Source organism: Chinchilla lanigera, unplaced genomic scaffold (assembly GCF_000276665.1).
Source record: "Chinchilla lanigera isolate Chin_1 unplaced genomic scaffold, ChiLan1.0 scaffold00003, whole genome shotgun sequence".
Lineage (NCBI taxonomy): Eukaryota > Metazoa > Chordata > Mammalia > Rodentia > Chinchillidae > Chinchilla > Chinchilla lanigera.
Window position 1 is genome coordinate 843,250 of NW_004955404.1, and position 19,299 is coordinate 862,548.

Genomic DNA, 19,299 nt, shown 5'->3' on the forward strand with positions numbered 1-19,299 from the left:
AACTCCTGCATTCAAAAGAACTAGCGAATAACCCAGGAACAGAAGTAGTTACTGACCCCATCCTGAGAATGGTACATCCTGACTACTCGTAACACTTTGACGTGAAAAGTTTCCACTGTCTTCCTGGAAAGTGCGATTTCATGCATTTACTTCATGACTTTATCCAAGACCGGAGAAACTCTAGGCACCAAGAGCTCCAGGCCGTCCCTCCGGTGTGCAGGAGGAAAAGAGGGCTCTGGGTATGTTCTCCCTCCCGTCCCCCCCCTTGCGGCCCCACCCGCCACGCCAGGTGGTCCTCACCGGTCCTCCACGGCCGTTGCACCAAGCAGAATCAGGTCCTTCTCGATCTGCTCGTAGGCCTCGGCCAGCTTCTTCTCCCGGTCCTGCAGGGCCACCTTGGCAGCCTGCAGCAGCCCGCAGACACCCTCGTACTCCTCAGGGACGAGCCTCTTGTAAGCCACACACAGAGTGCGGAGCCCCTCCTGCCAACACAGGACAACTCCGTGTCCCCTGCCGGAACTGCTCTCAGCGTCCCCCTAAGCGGAATGGTAACCACCTGACCCTCGTTACCTCTGACGCACTTATGCCCACAGCCACACAGATCACAGAAACCTGGAACAACTACGACCAGTCCGGGCCCTTGCCCAGAAGACAGACTCGCTCCGCTGCTCTGACAAACGTGACGCTCACTCAGCCCGCGTGCAGGACAACCACGTCCCATTTTGTCAAGCGGTTCCCACACGGTGCCGTGTGGGGCGCTGGGGCGGCACTCACTGCAGGACCCGGGAGTTACTGATCACATCACTGGGTGCACAGGTTTCTCACAAGGGACGGGCAGCTGTTCGGTCCATGCACCCCACCGGACGCCTTCGACAGCTCACGGTGCCCGTTCAGGGATGAGAACGGACACGGTGGTCCGTCCACAAGAGTCACTACCACCCGGGAGAAAAAGGACCAAACCTGGGCTCCCACGCCCACAGGGTGAATCTCAAGACAGTTACTCATGTCCAGCGAAGAAAGACACTGACATATTATTTTATGATTCAGATACAGAAGGCCAACAGTGAGCCTCAGTCTACCACAATAGCAGGCTAAGCAGGAGTCTGCTCTGGGCAGGGGACAGCTTAGGGCAAGGATTCCTTGCATGGACACACAGGTCTCGGCTCGCCGGCCTCAATGCCCCACTCTGCACAGGTTCACGCAGGCAGTTACAGCTCAAAAGTGTTTCTTTCTTTGAAAAAGCAGATGTACTTAAAATTATCTTAATTAACACGGTGCGTGCATCCACGCTCCAGGAAACATGCTCCCTTGGATGAGCAGGGCACCCCTCCAGAGGGCCCACAGGACAAGAGGTGCTGTCTACTCCTCTCCAGGTGCCCATGGGAGTTTGGCGCTAGCCGGTTTGGGGATGCCCACTATGTCTGTGGAAGGCTGCTCAGGGAACTGCAGTGGTCCCGCATGGAGAGAATGTTTGTGTTTAGGGTTTTAGAAGCCAGAGCAGGAAGCTGTCCATCCCCCGGGCATCCGTGTCCCCCCACGCCTTGTCACCAGGGGCACGAGGAACCTGGAAGGTCAGGGCACCAATGGACAGAAACTAGGTTTTCTGTACAACATGCTGGTGAATGGTGAGCCCAGAGCCCTCCAGCACGAGGAGGCAGGTTAGCTGAGGGAAGGCTGAACTGCCCCAGTGGGACGAGGAGGAGTGTGACCCGGCAGCTGCTCCTCACCACAGCGTTGCGCTCCACGCGGGACCGGATCTGGTCCACTTTGCCTTCAATCACTCGGGGGAAGATGGAGGAATCTGCTCCTTTGCAGAACAGGTAGATTTCCCCTGTCAAACGAGATGAGAGGACACCTGCTCACAACCCGGGGAGAGCAAGTCACTCCTCAAGTCTTGCTGTTATGAAAAAGCACAAACCAGGGGGCAGCATGGAGACATAAGCAGGTGGTACCCGGCCTGCAGATGCCCGGAGCCCCGTTTCATTCCTACAACCCAGAGGCAGGAGCGGGGTGCAGCCAGTGACAGCGGCTGCTCCTGGGCACAGACAAGGCACAGGGCGTGTGGTGACCGAGGGTGGCACTCTGCTGAAGCACGGGAAGGTGAGCCTAGACCCCTTCAGACGAGATGGCGGTGCTGTGTGTGGTGACAGGACCGTCCTCGGCGGGAGGCACCAGGGGTGGCAGGCCAGTGCCTGGCCCAGCTGACTCTGGGGTGGGCACGGCCCTGAGCAGTGTCTGAGACCAAGGCTCAAGCTCAGTGTACACCAGGCATCCATCATGCCTGTCCCCAAATCCTGGGAGGCCCCAATCTCCAAGAGGTGCAAATGGGGAAAACCTGAGACACGGTCGGGACCTTTGCTCTAGATGTCACACGATGACCTCACACAGGAGGCCCCAACGTCAGCCATGATGATGTTGACCATGACATCACTGGTAGAAGGCCATGCTGTCATGATGTCACCTACAGCCCAAGGGAGTGTCAGTGGCGTGGCGCTGCATGAGCCTGGGCCACAGGCGGCTGAGCAGAGGACAGCACTCAGAACAGCAATCTGAGGGTGCCGAGTCCGGGAGACCCCGCAGGAGCGCAGGCTTAGGTCCATGGTCACTTGCCACTCAGGCTGAGCTCAGGTCCTCCATTACTGCGGGTCACTCCCAGCTGGTGCTGGGTCATCAGCAGATGGCATGTTCTTGTTTTACAGTGTGCGTCACTTAAGCCCCCACCGCCTCTGCCAACCCTCTGCAGTCACAGTAAGACACATGACACCATCAGCTTCCGAACACAGAGCTTGCCCGTGTCCAGAGCACACAGGAAGTGTCACCTACCGAAGCACGGGAAGGTGAGCCTAGACCCCTTCAGATGAGGGGCAGGGGCAGCGGCGCTGGTGTCCGGCTCAGACCCGCCTTTCCAGTTGTGTGTGCAGCTGCAGGGTCCCAACAATGTTGTGTGGGGGACACAAGGGAACACACGGGCTGTGGTCCCTTCCAGGGCTCAGCCCCGGGGGCACTGACTTCAGGACAAGAGGACCCAGATGCAGGACTGGTCAGAGCTCAGGGTGGACACGACTTGTAGCTCACAGAGGAGCGTGGCCATCGCAGAGGAGGTCCTGGACGTCAGCGCTCATGTCTTCCACGAACGGAAATCCCCAGTGCAGCCGAGTGATCGACTCCCCATGTCTGTCCCCAGATCCAGGTGGGCAACCCTGTGGCCCGTACCCTGGACGTCCAGAAGGGGTTTTCTGGGCTCTGGGCTGCCCTGTGATGGACGGGGCGGGGTCCAGCTCAGCCGGCTGCCCACTTCCACCTCTCACAGGGCTATGGGGCCGAGCATCACGTGTGTCCCCAGGCTGCCCTGCCCTTGGGATGCCCAGCTCAGTCCCGCGTGTGGACGTGGCTTGGAGCAGGCCAGGCTGTGGTCACTGGTCTTCAGCAGCCCTGGCGGGGGGCATGCGGTGCTGTGGTGGCAAGGACGCCTGGGCCTTGGGGCCCACGCCTGATTCTCCCCAGGCTGCTGAGGGGCCGTGTGACCTGGATCTCGGGATGGAAGCATCAGCTGGCGAGAAGCGGCCCTCACCCCCAGGGTCAGGAGCGGGGCCAAGCCCAGCTCAGCAGGCATCACAGGCCGAGGGGCTGAGGGTACTCCCACCCTCGAAGCTCTGCTCCATGCTGCCAGACAGCGCAGGGCTGCAGGCCAGTGCACACCCCATCGGCAGGGTGGCCACCTGCCCAGACGGAGCTGTCCGCACCTGAGCCTGCTCTCAGACACCACCTTGCTGGTCCTGGCCAGGCCACCAGAACCTTTCTCTTCGAGTAACATGAAGAAGCTGTTATGGTCTCACACCCCACACCCTCCAGTGCTCGTCCAGTCAGCCTATCCTGCTCGCTCCTCACACTTGGTGATCCATTCTAAGGTGATGCTGTAGGCTCGGTGGGAATGGGTTTGAGATAGAGGGCAGGTTCCCCAGCAGCCACAGCGCCCTCTGAGGCTGCTGACCCAACACAGGCTCCGGTCCCTGGGTGGCAGGTCACAGGATATGGAAGTGTTTCAGTGGTGTCGCAGGAGACGGGAGAGGGGAAGGTCTGGCTGGTCCCAATGCGAACAGCAGAACGGCTCTGCTCAGGAGGTTCCCTGCTTCCTTCACATCACATACCCTCGCTCAGCAGCAGTACCGGGGGCTTGGTGGTGCTGAGCTCTCTGGGATCGGGTCTGCAGCCAACCCTGCCTTCCCTCTAGACAAGGTTATTTGGGCACACGTGCAGCTCAGAGGCAGGACACGCAACAGAAATGAGGTGCAATGTGAACTTTTCAGCAGTGCAACAAGCCCAACTCAGCACCAAGGAGCGTGCCCGAGGGAGTGCAGCCCTGAATTCAGACCCTCACGTTTAAAATGTTTTACTTTTCAAAAAACAACAGCTCTATCTGTACTGAGGGAAATAAGAAGAAATGCTTCTCAGACTCAAGTCCTCCAAGCTCCTAGCCAGCAGCCCCTGGGGCACACAACACGGATCCGAGAAAACTCTACCTGTGGTGGATCTGACAATGACACTCATCCTCCTCCTCACAGAGTCGAAACTCAGAACTTCCAGCAACTCGAACCTGGGAAGAGAAGGGAGAGCTGCAGTCTCTCTGGGCCTGGGTGTCCGGCACGGAGCCGGGTGGTGTCCTCTCCCAGCCCGTCCTACACGTGGGCACCCCCAGGCTGGCCCTGTGCTGGCTCCAGTCCTTGGATGCATAGTGGGGCCAGTATGGGCCCCAAACTGGCCTTGGGGAGACTCCTGGTGCAGTGGAGTCGCTCTGCAAGCCGTGGCCTGAAGGCCCTGTCCTGAAGACCCAGGGCCCGGTGTGGCTGGGGCATGGCAGCCTGGCAGCTGTCAGCCTGCAGCTCCCCGGGCTCTGAGGGTGGCGGGTTCTGGTCTCCGCAGCGGCCTCACCCCTGTCTGCGGAAGCTGGAGCCTCAGCCACAGCGAGTCATGGCTTGTAGGAGCTGGCTCTACCGGCAGGAGTCACCAGTCTAAGGCCAGGGCTGTCCCCAGGCAGAGCGCTCTCCAGTTACCACTCACTCAGGAGCTCACTGTGTAAGAGTGACATTGTAGAATCCAGTGTTTTGAGGCCGTCAGCACCCAGTCTTCTGTCCCTCACCGCCTGGTGTCTGTCACTATACTCCCTATCCACTCATCATGCAAGCTCCCGGGCAACACTCTAGATATAAGATGTGTCCCCCCTCATCTTAGGGACAGGCACTTGGGACTGAGATGCCCCCATATGGAAGATGGAAATTGAAAAGCACAGCTATGCATCCACATGGTGGTACGTGCCTGATTCCTAGCTACCCAGAAGGCTGAGGCACGATGATGTCAAGTTCAAGGCCAGCTTGAGCCATGTAACGACTAGGTGAGACCCCTGCCCTCAGTCTAAGAACAAAAATACCTGGAGTGTTGCTCAGTGGCAAAGCACCCCTGGGCTCCAGCCCCAATACTGTTTTAATAAAAAGGTAATTTCACAAGCTTTTCAGGGCAAATGGTGTTCCATGACCTGAACATGGAGTCATATGTGGGGACAGTCAGTCACTTCTTCCCTCTGCAGAGTGAGAGGGCCAAGGGAGGGCGGGACATTTTAGCAGCCTTGAGAAGGCAGAGGTTCTAGAGGCCAGGAGTGGGTGGGACATCCCAGGAGCCTGGAGAGCTCCTGTAGTAACCCATCTAACTGAAACACGTGACGATGGAGCTTTTCAGCGCTGCCAACACACCATCCGTGAACATCACAAGGAGAACTCCCGACACCACCACCCACTCCCTGCCCACATCCAGGGTCTCCAGAGGACACGAAGCCCTCAGGGCTGGCCCTGGGCAGAGCGGGGCTGAGGGCCTCACCTCTCGATGTCTCCATCCCTGTTCAGGATCTCCATGTAGCTGTCCTTCAGCCGCAGGTAGGTGAATCCCAGCCTGCAAGGAGCGGACTGTGTCAGCGTGGCCGAGCCCTCCTCCCGATGGGCTCCCGCAGTCTTCTGAACAAATATTCAGTAACCTCTCCGCCTGCCAGGACCCTAGGCTGGGCGGGGGCTCACAGCATGCAGGACACTCGCCCACAGAGACACCCGTCCCGAGTCTGCCAGGAGTGCAGCAGGCGAGGCCCGTCTCTCAGAGGGACCCGGATGGAACTGAGCGCCCCAATCACACAGGGGCAGGTGCTGGGTGAGCGCTGGCACCAGCGTGGCAGTGGCTGAAGAAGGGCCTCCTGGCAGTGAACAGCCCTCGCCATGCCAAGGGCGACACGTGAGGCGCGGGAACGTGACACCCGCTTCCCCTTGTAGGTACATGTGGTGTGCTGTCCTACGACTGCAGGTGGCAGGAGGGACCCACACACTGCCCCGACTGCCACAGCCTCCCAACAGGCCCAGGGCACGCGGTGGGCAGGAGCTTCACTCAAGAACCAAGGCGTGTCGGGGCAGGCCCACCTCTGCACGCCCTCCACCAGCGCCACCTCATCGGGCGAGGACGAGATGTATACGCAGGATTTGCCTGAGTCTGGAGACTTCCTGGGGCCGTCCACGTGGTCCTCGTCCTTCACCTGGACAGTGTGGCAGAGGCAGAGAGCCCGGAAGAACAGCTCCTCTCGCTCCTGCGGGGTGGCACAAAGAGCCATGGCAGGTCCACGTCTAAGGGGGACGGGGATGGCACGCGGGCTCGGGCAGGGCCTTGGGGACCAGCGCCGCTCTGCCTGGCGGCTGGGGAGTCCGCATCGCGCCCATGTCCTCAAGCACTGCTTCAGCATTCAGGCAGATGGCGGGGGGCGGGGACCAGGGCGAGGGTGATGCCCCGAGGAACTGAGGGGCTCCGGGGGCATGAGGGAGAGGCCCCGGCCCCTCCATGCTCCCCAACACCTGTTCTGCTGTCCGGGCACTGTGTGACCAAACCTCAAGGCACCTCGCCCCCCATGAGCCCTGTGCTTGCAGCCTGATGCTTGGTAGCCACGGAAATCAATGTTCAGGAAACTGGGCGACGTAGACATAGACCCGCCCGCGGTCGGGGCGGCTGACGGGACCTGCGGCTGCCCCGGCTTGGGTCACTCCACACAGGCGGCCTGAGGTGCAGTGTGCGTGGAACAGCGGGGGGACGGAGGGCCACAGACACCCGCTCCCCTGCCCTGTGTGCGGACGTCAGCTGACGCCCAGGCAAGAGGGTCACAGTACACTGGCCATGGGACAGGCACCATGCACGCCTGCAGTCTCTGGCCAACCAGAGCCCAGGACCGAGTTGTGCCCACAGGGCGGAGATGGGTGTCTGTGCAGCTATGAGCCTGCACATCTATCTGCACATGTGTGTGACTGCCTAAGCTACATGCGTGTCTGTGTGCACACATGGGTGTTCACACTCACAGTACACTGCCTGCCTCGCCAGGGCTCTGAGTCCGGGTTGGGACTCCCTGGTCACCCACCGGAAGGGGACACAGTGCCCACGCAGCACCAGACCAGGCCCCTCCAGGTCCTACCGGGGCTCCTGCCTTCCCCTGACGCCCTAATGAAAGGACATGCCCTCCGAGAGTCACACAGATGCACACACGCCTGCCTCGAGGGCAGCACGGCCTACCCTGCTACTGACGCCTGGGGACGAGTCGATCATGTCAATGCCCGTGGAGTCGGGCAGCACCTGCCCATTGCAGATGGCATGCGGTACGTAGACGTGGCCCTCCACACAGCACTCCTTGAAAGCCATGTTGTTCTCGGTGAGGGTGCCTGTCTTGTCAGTGAAGATGTACTCCACCTGTGGGCACACATGGGCACACGCGCTCAGACATGGGGCCTCACCCTGGGCCAGCTATGCCCCTGGGCCACCAGGGGAGTGTCACATGGGGGCAGGACGCCCTGCTCTGCACGCTGGTGACGTGACCTCAGGTGTGGCCCGCGCCCCGTGGATTAGGGGGCTGGGGTGGGGTGGTCTGGAGTCTCCTCTGACAGCAACGAAAGAGGGTAGATACCCTGGGGGCCACGGCCCACAAGGCCACGTAAGGTGCAGAGGACGGAACCCAACAGACAAGCGCTCAAAGTGGTTGTGGAGGGTGGAGAGGACAGAGAGGCCTAAACCCTCAACCTGGGTGACGGCCTGAGTTACACGGCCACGGCACAGCGGGAGGGGAGCCAGGGTCCACGGCCCAGGGCAGCGCGGGGCCAGCCGGTTTCAAGTGGGAATGGAGTGGGGCGCAGCTCACACTCTGGGTGCCTCTCCCACTCGGGTCTCGGGAATGTGCTCTTGGACCCACGGCCGACAACACCTTCCTAGTGTGTGTCCGCTCTAATGACTGACCAGGACACCAGCGCTGCCTGGTGAGCCCTCAGAAGGACAGCTCCTCTGCGAACGAAGCCCACAGCCCAAGAACCCTCCCAGGTCCTGCAGCCAGGGCAGAGGACGCCATCCACGAGGCCCCGCCCACTGCAGCCACAGGAAGGAGGATACGGACTGGCGCTGGTGCGACTCAGCCTCCCCAGCTAGTGGGGCACCCGCAATTCCTCGACTGACCTAGGTCAGATAAAGGGGTGAATCACTGATATGTGTTCTTACACAAGCTGAGATACAATCAGAGTAAATACACTAAACCCTAAAGCCATGCTTAAAGGTAAACTAGGGAAGATAAAGTCGGTGTTCAGAAGTTCGATTTATCAGTTTGCTCAGCTACAGCCAAATGGGCGGTGTATTTCCAGGAACTCTGACCACAGTGTCTAACAGTAGTAACAACCGGTCCTAACAGAAGTCTCTCAGGCGCAGAGCAGGTGCTGGCACCGCACTCGACCTCATAAACTCTATGCCAGTGACGTTACCACCCCAGCCTCACAAACACCAGGGCTGGAAACCGGACACAAAGCCCCTGGTTCCCCAGGGGACTGTGGTCTTGTGGCTACTACAGGTTTGTTGGTGATTTACTTTTTAATTTGTTGTCTAGAAATGCCATGGTCTTGTATGTTTATTGATTTTTTTAAATTTAATTTTTGTTTTTTGTCTTTTTGAGATAGGGTTTCACTATGCAGTTCAGGCTGGCCTTGAACTCACTTTGTAGCCCAGGCTGACTTTGAACTCACAGCAATCCTCCTGTCTCAGCCTCCATGAGTACTGGGATTACAGACATGCACCACCACACCTGGCAGCATGTTGATTTTCTGTCCTTCAACTTTCTTGAATTAATCTGTTTTAACAGTTTTTGGTGGAGTCTTTTGTGTTTTCTATGGATAAGACCTCATTACCTGGAAATGGACAGTTTGATTTATCCCCTTCCTCCCTTCCTCTCTCTCTCCCTTCCTTCCTCTTTCTTTCCTTCCTTCTCCTTCCTTCCTCCCTCCCTCCTTCCTTTCCTGCTTCCTTCCTTCCTCCCTCCCTTCCTCCCTCCTTTCTTCCTTCTCTTGCCCGACTGCTTTGAGAGAGCAGCACGCTCACCCCGACCCTGACCTTCAGCTTCTCTGCTGTGAGTTGGTGCTGGCTGTGGGCTATCACACCTGGACACAGTGGGGCCATAGCAACGCCGCGGTACTGACCTGACCCAGCTCCTCGTTCAGGTCGGATGTGTTGACGAGCGGCCCCTCGCCGGTGTCCTCATCGAACATGTCCTCGTCCCAGGTGATGAAGTAGGAGCCCAGGAATTTCTGCATCTCCACCGTGACGTACATGGACACGGGGATGATATAGTTGAAGAGGACCATGAAGGCCAGGAAGTCGGTGAAGGCTCTGAGAAACTGAGAGTGCAGGCACGTCAGAGGGCGAGGCCACAGGGACGCCGAGTGCCCTGTGTGACCAGGGAAAGTCCCACTCTTGTCCTGCCCCAACCCTAACCTTGAGGAACAAAGTCTGGTAAAAACGGTTTTCTGAACAGATTAATTCCTCTCTCTGCAGCTGTGGGCTGTGAGACGGGCTGGTGAGCGAAGCCTGGAGACATGGCCTGGGTGTGCACACAGCCAGCCTGGGTGTTCCGCTGGCAGAGCAACCCCTTTCTCTGTGTTCTTAACACTGTGCAGCATTTACCTTAAGGCCGTGGGCAAGCTCGTGGGCTCCGGGCTCCCTGTGAACACAGGCTCTGCAGCACACAGCCCCAGGCCTCTCCCCAAGACTGACACCTCCCCTCTGCATACTCACACCAGGCAGCAGGCGCAGCTGCGGCTCTAACCCTGGGCCTGAGCACCCACCTGGCAGGGCCTCCTGTGTCCATGTGGCACCCTTCCCTCCCACCCCTGCCCAGCAGCCACCCCGACGGCGCAAAGGCGGCTGCTGTCAGTACCAGGTTCCTCTGCCTCTCCGCCTCGGTTTTCTGGTTGTACCACGGCTCATCGCGGAAGGGTTCGCTCTGCCACACGTACTTGAGGATGGTGTTGACCAGGGCCTTGCTGATGAGGATGCAGAGGTACACGATGAGGAACACGTTCATGGACCTGGAACGGAGCATGGGGCCTGCTCAGTGGTGGCCAGGGCACACTGTGCCAGCCTGTCCTCGTGGGTCCCGGACGGTGGAGGAAATGGGCCTGGCACAGTGCTGGGTCAAGGGAGCGCCCACCTGGCACCCTGGGCGTGAGAGCCAGCTCCACGGCCACTGAGGACTCGCACTGGCAGGGAAACCACAGTAGGAGGTGTCCCTGTCACCCCACCCCAACCAGAGAAGCCACCACAGCCCTCGGCTGTGCGACTGCATGCATGCCTTGAGCAGCAAGGCCCGGCAATGCCGGCCGGCCTCACGCTGTGGCTGTCGCCTCACTGGGGCAGGGAGCCTTACTTCTCCACAGCAGATCGTTTCTGAGACTTGGACTGGTAGTTCAAGGCCATCTTGGTCTCCATTCCCGTATAGATGGCTACCCCTGAAAGCAGAAAGGACACCTGATGACGGCGGCACCCAGAGGTGCCCAGGGCCTATGTGAGCCCCATGCGTGACCCGCACACAGGTACACCCGGCACCCACGTGTGAGCAGCACGCAGTAGCAGGAAGTGGATCCCAGAGAACACAGGCCACTTCTGGCTTCACCCGGGGCACACCGCCACAGGCACGCGCAGTCCCTCGCGAGGGCTTCCTCCTGCCTGCAGTGCGGCCTCCTCTAGGCCCGAAAGGCCCTGTCCTGGGCTTTCGCACGGCAGCTACGTGCGCCTACCTCTGTGTTGTGTCACCTTTTAAAGCACGGCAAACAGCCCGCACACCGGCGCACATATGCACGCATGCAGGCACGCAGACCGAACGTCCTCCTGAACAGCGCTGTGCCAATCTCTCACATTGTAATTTCCATTTTCTGCCCCTTTGCCATGCAGCCCTGCTTCCTGGGGCCCTCCCTCCACGACCTCAATCCCCCCAGCACCCAGGTTATCAGGGAAAATCTGCAGGCCTCAGGCCCCGTCCCGGCCCTTGGCCAGGCGGAGTCGGCCCTGCTGAGCCCTGGGCTTCAGAGCGCTCACTCCCGGAGGACTCACTCACCGAAGATCCTCTCGGTGTTCTTGAGGGTGGCTCCTCGCAGCAGCAGGTTCTCCGAGCCCAGCGGCCTGTGGAGACAGGGCGACCAGAGCAGCTGTGTGTCACGTGCCAGGGGCCTCGGAGGAGGTGCAACCTGGCCGTGACCCAGAGACCGTGAGACAAGTGTTCCAAGGGCATTTCCATCGAAGCCCACGAGCCACGATCCCCCAGTGCCGCCATCTGGGGAGCTGTCAGAACTGTCACCCCCAATCCCTGGCATCAGAGACCCTGGGGCAGGGTCCTGCAACTCCCCTTCAAGTCTCAGCTTGAGGACAGCTGTACCGCGTCCCAGAACATTCTGGAAAGGCAGAAGGTGCGAGTCTCTCACTGGGCATCGAACCAAGGCCTGGCATTCAGCTACAGCCCCGGCCCTTTTTAATTTTTATAATTTTACTAAGTCACTGGGTTGCCCAGGCTGGCTTCAACTTGTGAACCTCCTGCCTCAGCCTCCTAGAGTGTGTGATACCCACAGTCCCAGCTCCAAGGCCTGAGTCTCATCCTGCACTTGGCTGTCTCCATCACACCTCCTAGGGGCAGGGAGTCCCACTTTGTGCAACAGGTTTCTAAGGATGAAGGAAGGGGCACGCGGCCTTTGTAATCGGGAGGTCAGCCAGTCCGACAGCAGGTGACTGACAGGCTGCTCTGGGGACCTAAATCTCGACCTGAGAAGCAGCACTGCTCTAGGCAGTGGCCATGGCGAGTGGTCGAGGGCTTGGCTGTTGGGCCCCGTCGTAGCAGCTCTTGGGTGACGAAGCAGCACGACCTCCTGCATCCTAAGCACTGGAGGAAAAATGAGACAGAATTCCAGACTTTGCTGCTGGTGACATCCGAGAAACCCTCCTGGAGGATAGTGGGAAGGGGCAGAAGGGTCTGCTGAGGCCTGCTTCCACTTGTGTATTAGTTTCCTCTTCCTGAGGACAGTGGGAACCTACTGAGTATCAGGCTCCTAATGTGCATTCAGCAAGTGCGGCAGACACGGTGCAGACTGCGCCCCCTGGAGGCATGGACAGAAGGTGTGGAGGCCAAGGTACTCGCCGCCATTGGGCGCCTCAGCCGCGGCCAGGGTCTGACAACCACTTGGGGCGCCTCCTGGGCTGAGCAGGGCTGTCAGGCTCTGTCAGTACGCAGCTCGCTAACCGTAACTCCAGGCACGAGCATTTATGGAAGCAAACAGCCTGTTTAAAGTGGGTCTCTGGGAAGTCTAAAAATAATTCACTTGAGAGAGTGCTGTGCTAGTCTGGACAGGAGGAAGAAACACCCCTGAGCGGCCCGGCGGGTGGCGATGGGGTCGAGCACGTAAGTGCGCAGAGGGCTCCCGGCAGTGTCTCCAGCCTCTCGAGGAGACGCGCCAGGCACCGGCACTCAGGCAGCCGTTTACCGTGCGGTGGTTTCCCTCCACGTTTGTCCCCAGCCTGGCCGATGCCGCCATTAACACAATACCAGGCAGAACTCGGACAGTCCTTAGAGTGGAAGAAAAATAATTTCTCCAACAAGTGGAGTTTATGGAAAAGGAACAGCTTCAAAACCTACACAAAGCCAATTCCCAGACTGGAAAATATGCATACCTCCCTGGCGGACAACCGCTCATTTCTGAGATGTCAGGTGCCAGGAGCCCTGGTGGGGCAGGCAGCTCCCAGGGCACCCGAAGGCAGAAGCACTGGTCAGACTCAACCCGCACACGGGCCCTCCGCACCTAGGGAACCAGTGGTGATGGGAGCCCCGTGCTTCCCTGGGGTGCAGCCTGGCTTTCAAGACCCAGTGATGAGGGAAAAGTTATCATAAAGGCCCCAACTTCTAACCAGCAGCCTGAGCCCAGAAGACTCACCTCACCACGGGGTCACTGAGGTCGTTGTAAACATTGATACGCCCAACAAACCTGCAGGAGGAGAGCGAGTCAGGGCTGCGTGAGCTCCGTGGCCTCCCTGGGGGCATGCGCAAGGCGGAGGTGCCGACTCCACATCTGTGTCCCGCCCTTTACCTTCAGTTCTCCCAGCCCACAGCACAACTGACTCACACTGGTTTACAACTGGCTTCCCCACAACAAAGCAGCCTCTTTTATGCAGTAAATTTAATCCCATTGAGCCTCTTTAGTACATATCAAAAGCTATGGATCCAAACAGGGACAGTCTAGGAACATGCCTGACGTCATCATGTCTGACTGGGTTGAACTCAGCAGTGGCCACGCCCGTCCACACGTGGCCCGCCTACTCACAGGCAGTGCTCACACCTGGCCTCACGCACCCCGCTTACTTGTAGAGGTCAGGCTGCGGCTGCTCACACTCGATGGTGGCGTGCAGGGCGTCGATGTCCTCCTCGGTGTGGAAGCCCTTGGTGTCCTGGACGGCGTAGTGAGTCTGCAGGGGACAGGAGACGGGACTCGCCCTGGGCTCCACTGGGCTGTGGTGTCCATACGGGTGTGGCCCTGCTACACGCAGGAGCCTGATCCATGGGCCTGTTCTACAGCACGGGAAGATGCCCGACCCACTCTGCTTGCTGAAGTCAAGAGACAGGACATGTCCTTTCCTCAGCACCGCAGGAGAGCACAAGGCCGGGCTCCTTCACACGGGCACCTAGGTCTATCTGTCCTACTGCAGCCACACCAGGGTGCAGATTCTGGACCGAACGGCTCCCTGGCTCACACGCCCCATGCTGCTGAGACGGCTCGTCATTCTGCTCTCCCAGCTCTGCCCCAGATGTCCTGGACAAGTGGGCCCAGTGTGGCTCCTGCAGAACTGTCTGGTGCTGGGACCAGACAGCCTCGAAGCCTGACTGTGCCCCACGGTGCAGGCTTCGTGCTCCTGACATGGGCAGCAGGCTGGTGCCCACACCGATGCTCAGTCTAGGTCCTCAGTGACAGTGCCGGCCACGCACAGCCTGTGTGCCGGGACACTGGGCGTGGGGGCTGTGCCCACTCTGCTAGGGGAGCACGTGTGGGGCTGTTAGGAGGCTCGGCACCTCCGTGTCCTCTCTCACGCCCCCTCCCATGTCCCCAGCAATCAAGTGTGGGAAGACACAGTTTGTAGTGCATGACCTCAGAGGGCTGTGACGTCACACTGGGCGTTCAGTGCACACCCACCACTTCGGGGAATTTCCCATTATCTTCTCCCAAGAGTCCCCGCAGGAAGGTCTGTCCCTGATTTGCAGATGTGAACAGTTCAGAGAGGGCAGAAAGACCGTCCGGGTCATAAGAGCAGTGTGGGAACCCCGGGTTGCCAGGCCCTTCCCATGCCCCGAAAGCCCCAAGGAAAGGGTTCTCGAAACTCCATCCTCAGCAAAATGCTGGAAGCAACTCCAGAGAACACAGGAAAGTGCAAAGCTCGGACACCAAGGTGGGTGTGGAGTGGTGAGCCCACTGCTTTCCAGCTTTGGACTAGAGTGAATGCCGCAAGCTTTCATTTTGGACGGCGAGGCCCTGGGTGCCTGAGACAACCACCACATGGTCGGGGCAGAGTGGACAGCACACTCGGCCATTGGAGGGCGAGGGCTAGGAGGTCTCAGGGTGATGGGACCTTGACCTCTTCCCAAGCACACAGTAAGCCCTCGAATCAGGCAGGACCTGCCGTCCCAGCTGCCTTGTCACAACTGCTCACAGCAGAGCACTGATTCTCCAGGGAAGGCACCACAGGAAGTGTAAAACACACGCTGCACAAGTCCACAAGCCCACGGAACTTTGGTGATTTGTGAGAGAATTTCTCCACTCCACATTAGAAGCCATCTACGCCCACAGGCATCACCTGAACATTCAATCTGAGGTCTCGGCAACAGCTGACTCTACCCTCCTACTGTCCCTCTTGTGACCTCCTTGGAAACTTCCAGATCCTTTTAAGTAAGACAAACCTTATAATTAATAGTGCTCTGGTTTTCCTCTTGTGATTATTACAATTTTCGTAGGAGCAACTGTCCGTGTGGAATTCCACGCTGAGTGTAACTATAGCTCCAGAAAACCCCTTTAATATTGTTGATAAAGAACTGAAAGCAATAACCAGGCAGGAGCTAGACTGTGTGGCTTCTCATGTAAGTCAGAACAGGAAAGATGCTAATTCTGAACGACCAAGTGAAGACCCTGAATCGGCAGGACAGTGTTCACTGAGTCTGTGACCTCGCTCCAGTGGGGCCACCTGGCTCATGCGGAAGTTACTCTGTCTACCCGCGCTAGCTGCTCGCCTCGGACATTTCAGGCGGAAAGCAAGAAGTAGAGGACACAAAAGCCAGAGTAACGGGGACTGGCCGTGCGAGCTCTGGTGTTCCTTGAGGCCTGGACTTCAATGTCCCCAGCCCAGCCTGGCCCTTGGCCCCTGACTATGTCTCAGGCGCGGCACATTACTTTATGGCTTGACTCTCCGTCCAAGCTGGCGGTGGTCACGTGGCAGGTCCCATCACCCCGGTTGCTGGACAGGAAGATTAAGTCACAGGGAAAGGTCTCGTCCTCCTTGACCATGACGATGTCCCCGACCTGCACACAAAACAGAATGGGCGGTGAGCCGAGCTCCACCTCTGGGGGGAGGGTGCCGCTGGGGGGAGGGCGCCACTGGGTGGGGCTCCCTCCGGCAGGTACGGTCTCACTCAGACACCAGCATGAGTTATTACAGCGTGGCGCAGCGATCTGATTCCCTCAGGACTGACACGGGGAGGAGGAGCTTCCCATTAATGACAGGGAGCAACGGGCCTGCCGGGCCAGAACTTGCAGCTACCAGAACCTCATTCCTCACAAATAAAGAACTCAAAGGGACCCGAATGTCAGCGCGAGACATGGAACCACCAAACACTGAGCCAGGGGCCAGGCCTGGACAGAGGCCTGGTCACACTGCCGAAGCAGGATCCCTAAGGAAAAGGCACCAAATCCACACGATCAGAGCTGAAAACTGCAGCCTGAAGAGCCCACACGTCAGGCAAAGTACAGGAACTCCCGCAACTCAACCGTGAAAAGAACGGTGTCGTGTGTAGCACCAACTCCCCGCCATCGAAGTGCTCAGTGTGGACTCACAAAAGTAAAAATAAAATTGAGGACAGAGGAGGAAACACTGAAAGCACGGGCCGACAGGAGTGAAATTCAGGGAGACAGGGTCACACAGTCACGGTAAGTACAAAAGCAAAGGCCCAACAAGCAAATGCACAAGTTAGGAAACAATCAGTAAACAAACATGGGGAATATTTAGAAGCAAACAAAACATAAACGGAACATAAAAACAATCTCAACATAAAAACAATCTCAGCCTAAGCAAGTGGGGAATGGGAACAGACAGGAAGAGGATTTGTGGAGAGGGCTCCAGGCGCACCTGGCCAGCCCCGGGGAGAGCGAATGCAAACCACAACCCCTCACACAGGAAACAGAGGAGCTGTCCAGTGCCAGCAAGGCTGCCGGGAGCCTTGTTCACAGGGCCGCTCTGGAGGTGTTGGTGGGGCTGCTCCTGAATCTAAAGTGACTGTAACACAGCCAGCAGGTCACCTCGGGGGCTTTTATGCCAAGGCAAGGAAATCTATTGCCACAGAACAGCCTGTACACAGATGCACGCAGTAGCCCGAGGGAAAACACCTCACTGTCCTTCACCTGTGACTGGCTAGACTCGGTGTGTGTGCGCGTGTGCGTGCGGTGACACCCACAGCGGCATGGGACAGGCCATCTGACTGTGTGACCCTCTGGAGATGAGCTAATCCTCGGATGGTCGGGGTGGGGAGAGGAACACAAGGCCTCTATTATTTCTCACGACCGAGCGACTCTGTGATTATCCAAAATAAAGATTACAGAGGGAAAACAAATGGGGGGGTGCTTTCATTCGCGCAGCCCTCAGAAGCCACATCATCCTGCCCCGTTGAGGCCAGGCCTGGCTGCGACAGCCTTCTGCCCACTGGCCGGGCACAGTGGGTCAACCCTCTGGCCAGACTCCAGGTACCGGGTGGCACCCGCTGTTGCAGGCCAAGGCACTGAAACTCAGGTGCCCACGGAGACGCTGTCCAGACCGATCTTAGGATCGGTGCTGGCCTCAAAGTGCAGGAGGTGCTGTGAAGGGAACAGGACGGCCACAAGGCGGCCCGCGTTCAGCGGTCTGTCCACAGGCAGGTGGTGTCCGTGGCCTGTCTGCACCCAGTGCTGGGACCCCCCCACGCTGGGATGCGGCCCCAAGCGGATGAGGAACGCAAGCACAGGGCTGTGCTGGGTGACCACACACGGGAGAGCTGGAAGGAGCTGGCATGTACAGGGCAGCGGCTGGCAGAGGCCCTGAGGACCAGCCTGGGCTGTGGAGCGGGGTGGGGCTGCAGAGGCGCTGTCTGCACCGGCGCTGTCCACGCTCCCCACCCAGAACCCGGGTGTCCTGCCAGGGTGGTAGCCCGGCTGGCGCTGCCGCCAGCAGAGGGGGGGGCAGGCATGCGACGGGAGGTAACTGGGCCCGTCTCAGCACTGCGCTGGCTGTCCACACACCAGGGTGGCTGCCACAGCACATGGGGTGCAGAGCCACTGCGCACACACTGGTGCAGCGAGGCTGCATGAGAACCTCTTACACCAGCTAAACCTGCGGCACGGGAATGCACACCGGTGGCACCCACTCACCCTCAGCTTGCGGCTCTGCTTGCGCACCAGCTTGCCGTGCTGGATGAAGTGCACGGGGCACTGGTTCATGGCGTTGTCGGCTTTGTGGCGGAGCCAGTCTTCATACCCCTGGGCGGGAGGGAGGGAGAGGGCAGGTTAACAGTGCAGCAGGCAGCACGTTCTGCCAGTGGTCGGCCCGCATGACACATGCTCTCCTGGGCCTTCACAGCTTGGTTAGACATTTCCCCAGCAGTGTGGGCTGCTGGAAGCTCCTGCAGGTGCCTCTCTGTCACTGCACTGCTGTGCCTTTCCTATACCCTCAGGATAAGCCCTGAAAAGGAAATGTCTGAGCCAACCTTCAGCAAGCGTCGGAGGCTTCTGCCGCGACACATCCAGCCACCAAGGTATCACCCACTTACCCTATGGACAGCAAGAGCCAGGCCAGCCTAGCGGGTCCAAGAGAGGCACCAGCCTAGCATGTCTGACAGAGGTGCCAGCTCTGGAGTCTGCATTTCCAGGCTGCCCCGCACAGTTTTATATTTAAGGAGCCCACATGTTTCCCGTGGAGGACTGGACTCCCGGGGGGACTCAGGGACTCTGAGGACACACACGTGCCAGCTAACACGGGCCCTGTATTAGCACGTCCGTCGTGAAGGGCTGCACCCACCCCAGGCCTCACAGTGTTCCAGGTCTTTTAAAAAAAGACTAACACTAGAAAAGCATAGCTTTGCTGGCAAGAAGGTGAGCATCGGGAAGTGCGCTAGAAGCCGCTGCTCTGACAACCGTCCAGACATCTGAAAGGAGGCGCTGACTTCTAAACACGAAAACCGACAGGTTCGACACTGCTGGCAGAGAATGGACTCCGCTCTACAGCACAGAGAGAACCCTTACAACGCTCCCTAAAAAGACACATATCCCCATGGACACAGGTGAAGGATCCGAAGACATCTCTGTACAAAGACACAGAGGTGAACAGTTAGCATGTGACAGGAGGCAGCACCTTGCTGTGCCTGGCCACCCTGGGCGGTGACAGTGAAGAGGCCGCCGATGCCGAGCCTGAGGAGGCCACCGAGGCACGGGAGCCCTCACGGGCTGCGTGAGGAGCAAGTCCAGGGCAGTCCCTCTGGACGCCGCTGCTCAGGCCCCGGAGAAGCCTGCTCCCGGGCACAGACCCCAAGACTCTAGGCCGCTCTGCCCCCCTGCAAGTACTGTGCCCACCCAGCCGTCAGTTAAAATAAATGTACAAATAAAATATATTTTTCCACCCAGGGGTCACTGTCGAATCATGACTCACGCCTTGGACTTC

At 58.8% G+C, this 19,299-nt stretch overlaps 1 protein-coding gene across 11 annotated transcripts in view; it reads right to left on the reverse strand.

The window, feature by feature from the left end:
- Atp11a (ATPase, class VI, type 11A) overlaps positions 1–19,299 on the reverse strand; it is an 85,744-nt gene that overhangs the window by 22,462 nt on the left and 43,983 nt on the right. For all 11 annotated transcript variants that reach the window (XR_001234555.1, XR_001234554.1, XM_013515667.1 and 8 more), the window contains exons 5-18: positions 18,015–18,122; positions 15,792–15,920; positions 13,718–13,821; positions 13,293–13,343; positions 11,432–11,496; positions 10,745–10,826; positions 10,256–10,406; positions 9,519–9,716; positions 7,585–7,758; positions 6,453–6,616; positions 5,869–5,940; positions 4,521–4,594; positions 1,728–1,831; positions 301–482 (exon numbers count right to left, since the gene is read on the reverse strand). Coding sequence is in view for 9 of the 11 variants with exons in the window: in XM_013515667.1 (XP_013371121.1) it covers positions 301–482; positions 1,728–1,831; positions 4,521–4,594; positions 5,869–5,940; positions 6,453–6,616; positions 7,585–7,758; positions 9,519–9,716; positions 10,256–10,406; positions 10,745–10,826; positions 11,432–11,496; positions 13,293–13,343; positions 13,718–13,821; positions 15,792–15,920; positions 18,015–18,122 (1,658 nt within the window). In the remaining 2 variants the exon portion in view is untranslated. The remainder of the gene's footprint in view (positions 1–300; positions 483–1,727; positions 1,832–4,520; positions 4,595–5,868; positions 5,941–6,452; positions 6,617–7,584; positions 7,759–9,518; positions 9,717–10,255; positions 10,407–10,744; positions 10,827–11,431; positions 11,497–13,292; positions 13,344–13,717; positions 13,822–15,791; positions 15,921–18,014; positions 18,123–19,299) is intronic.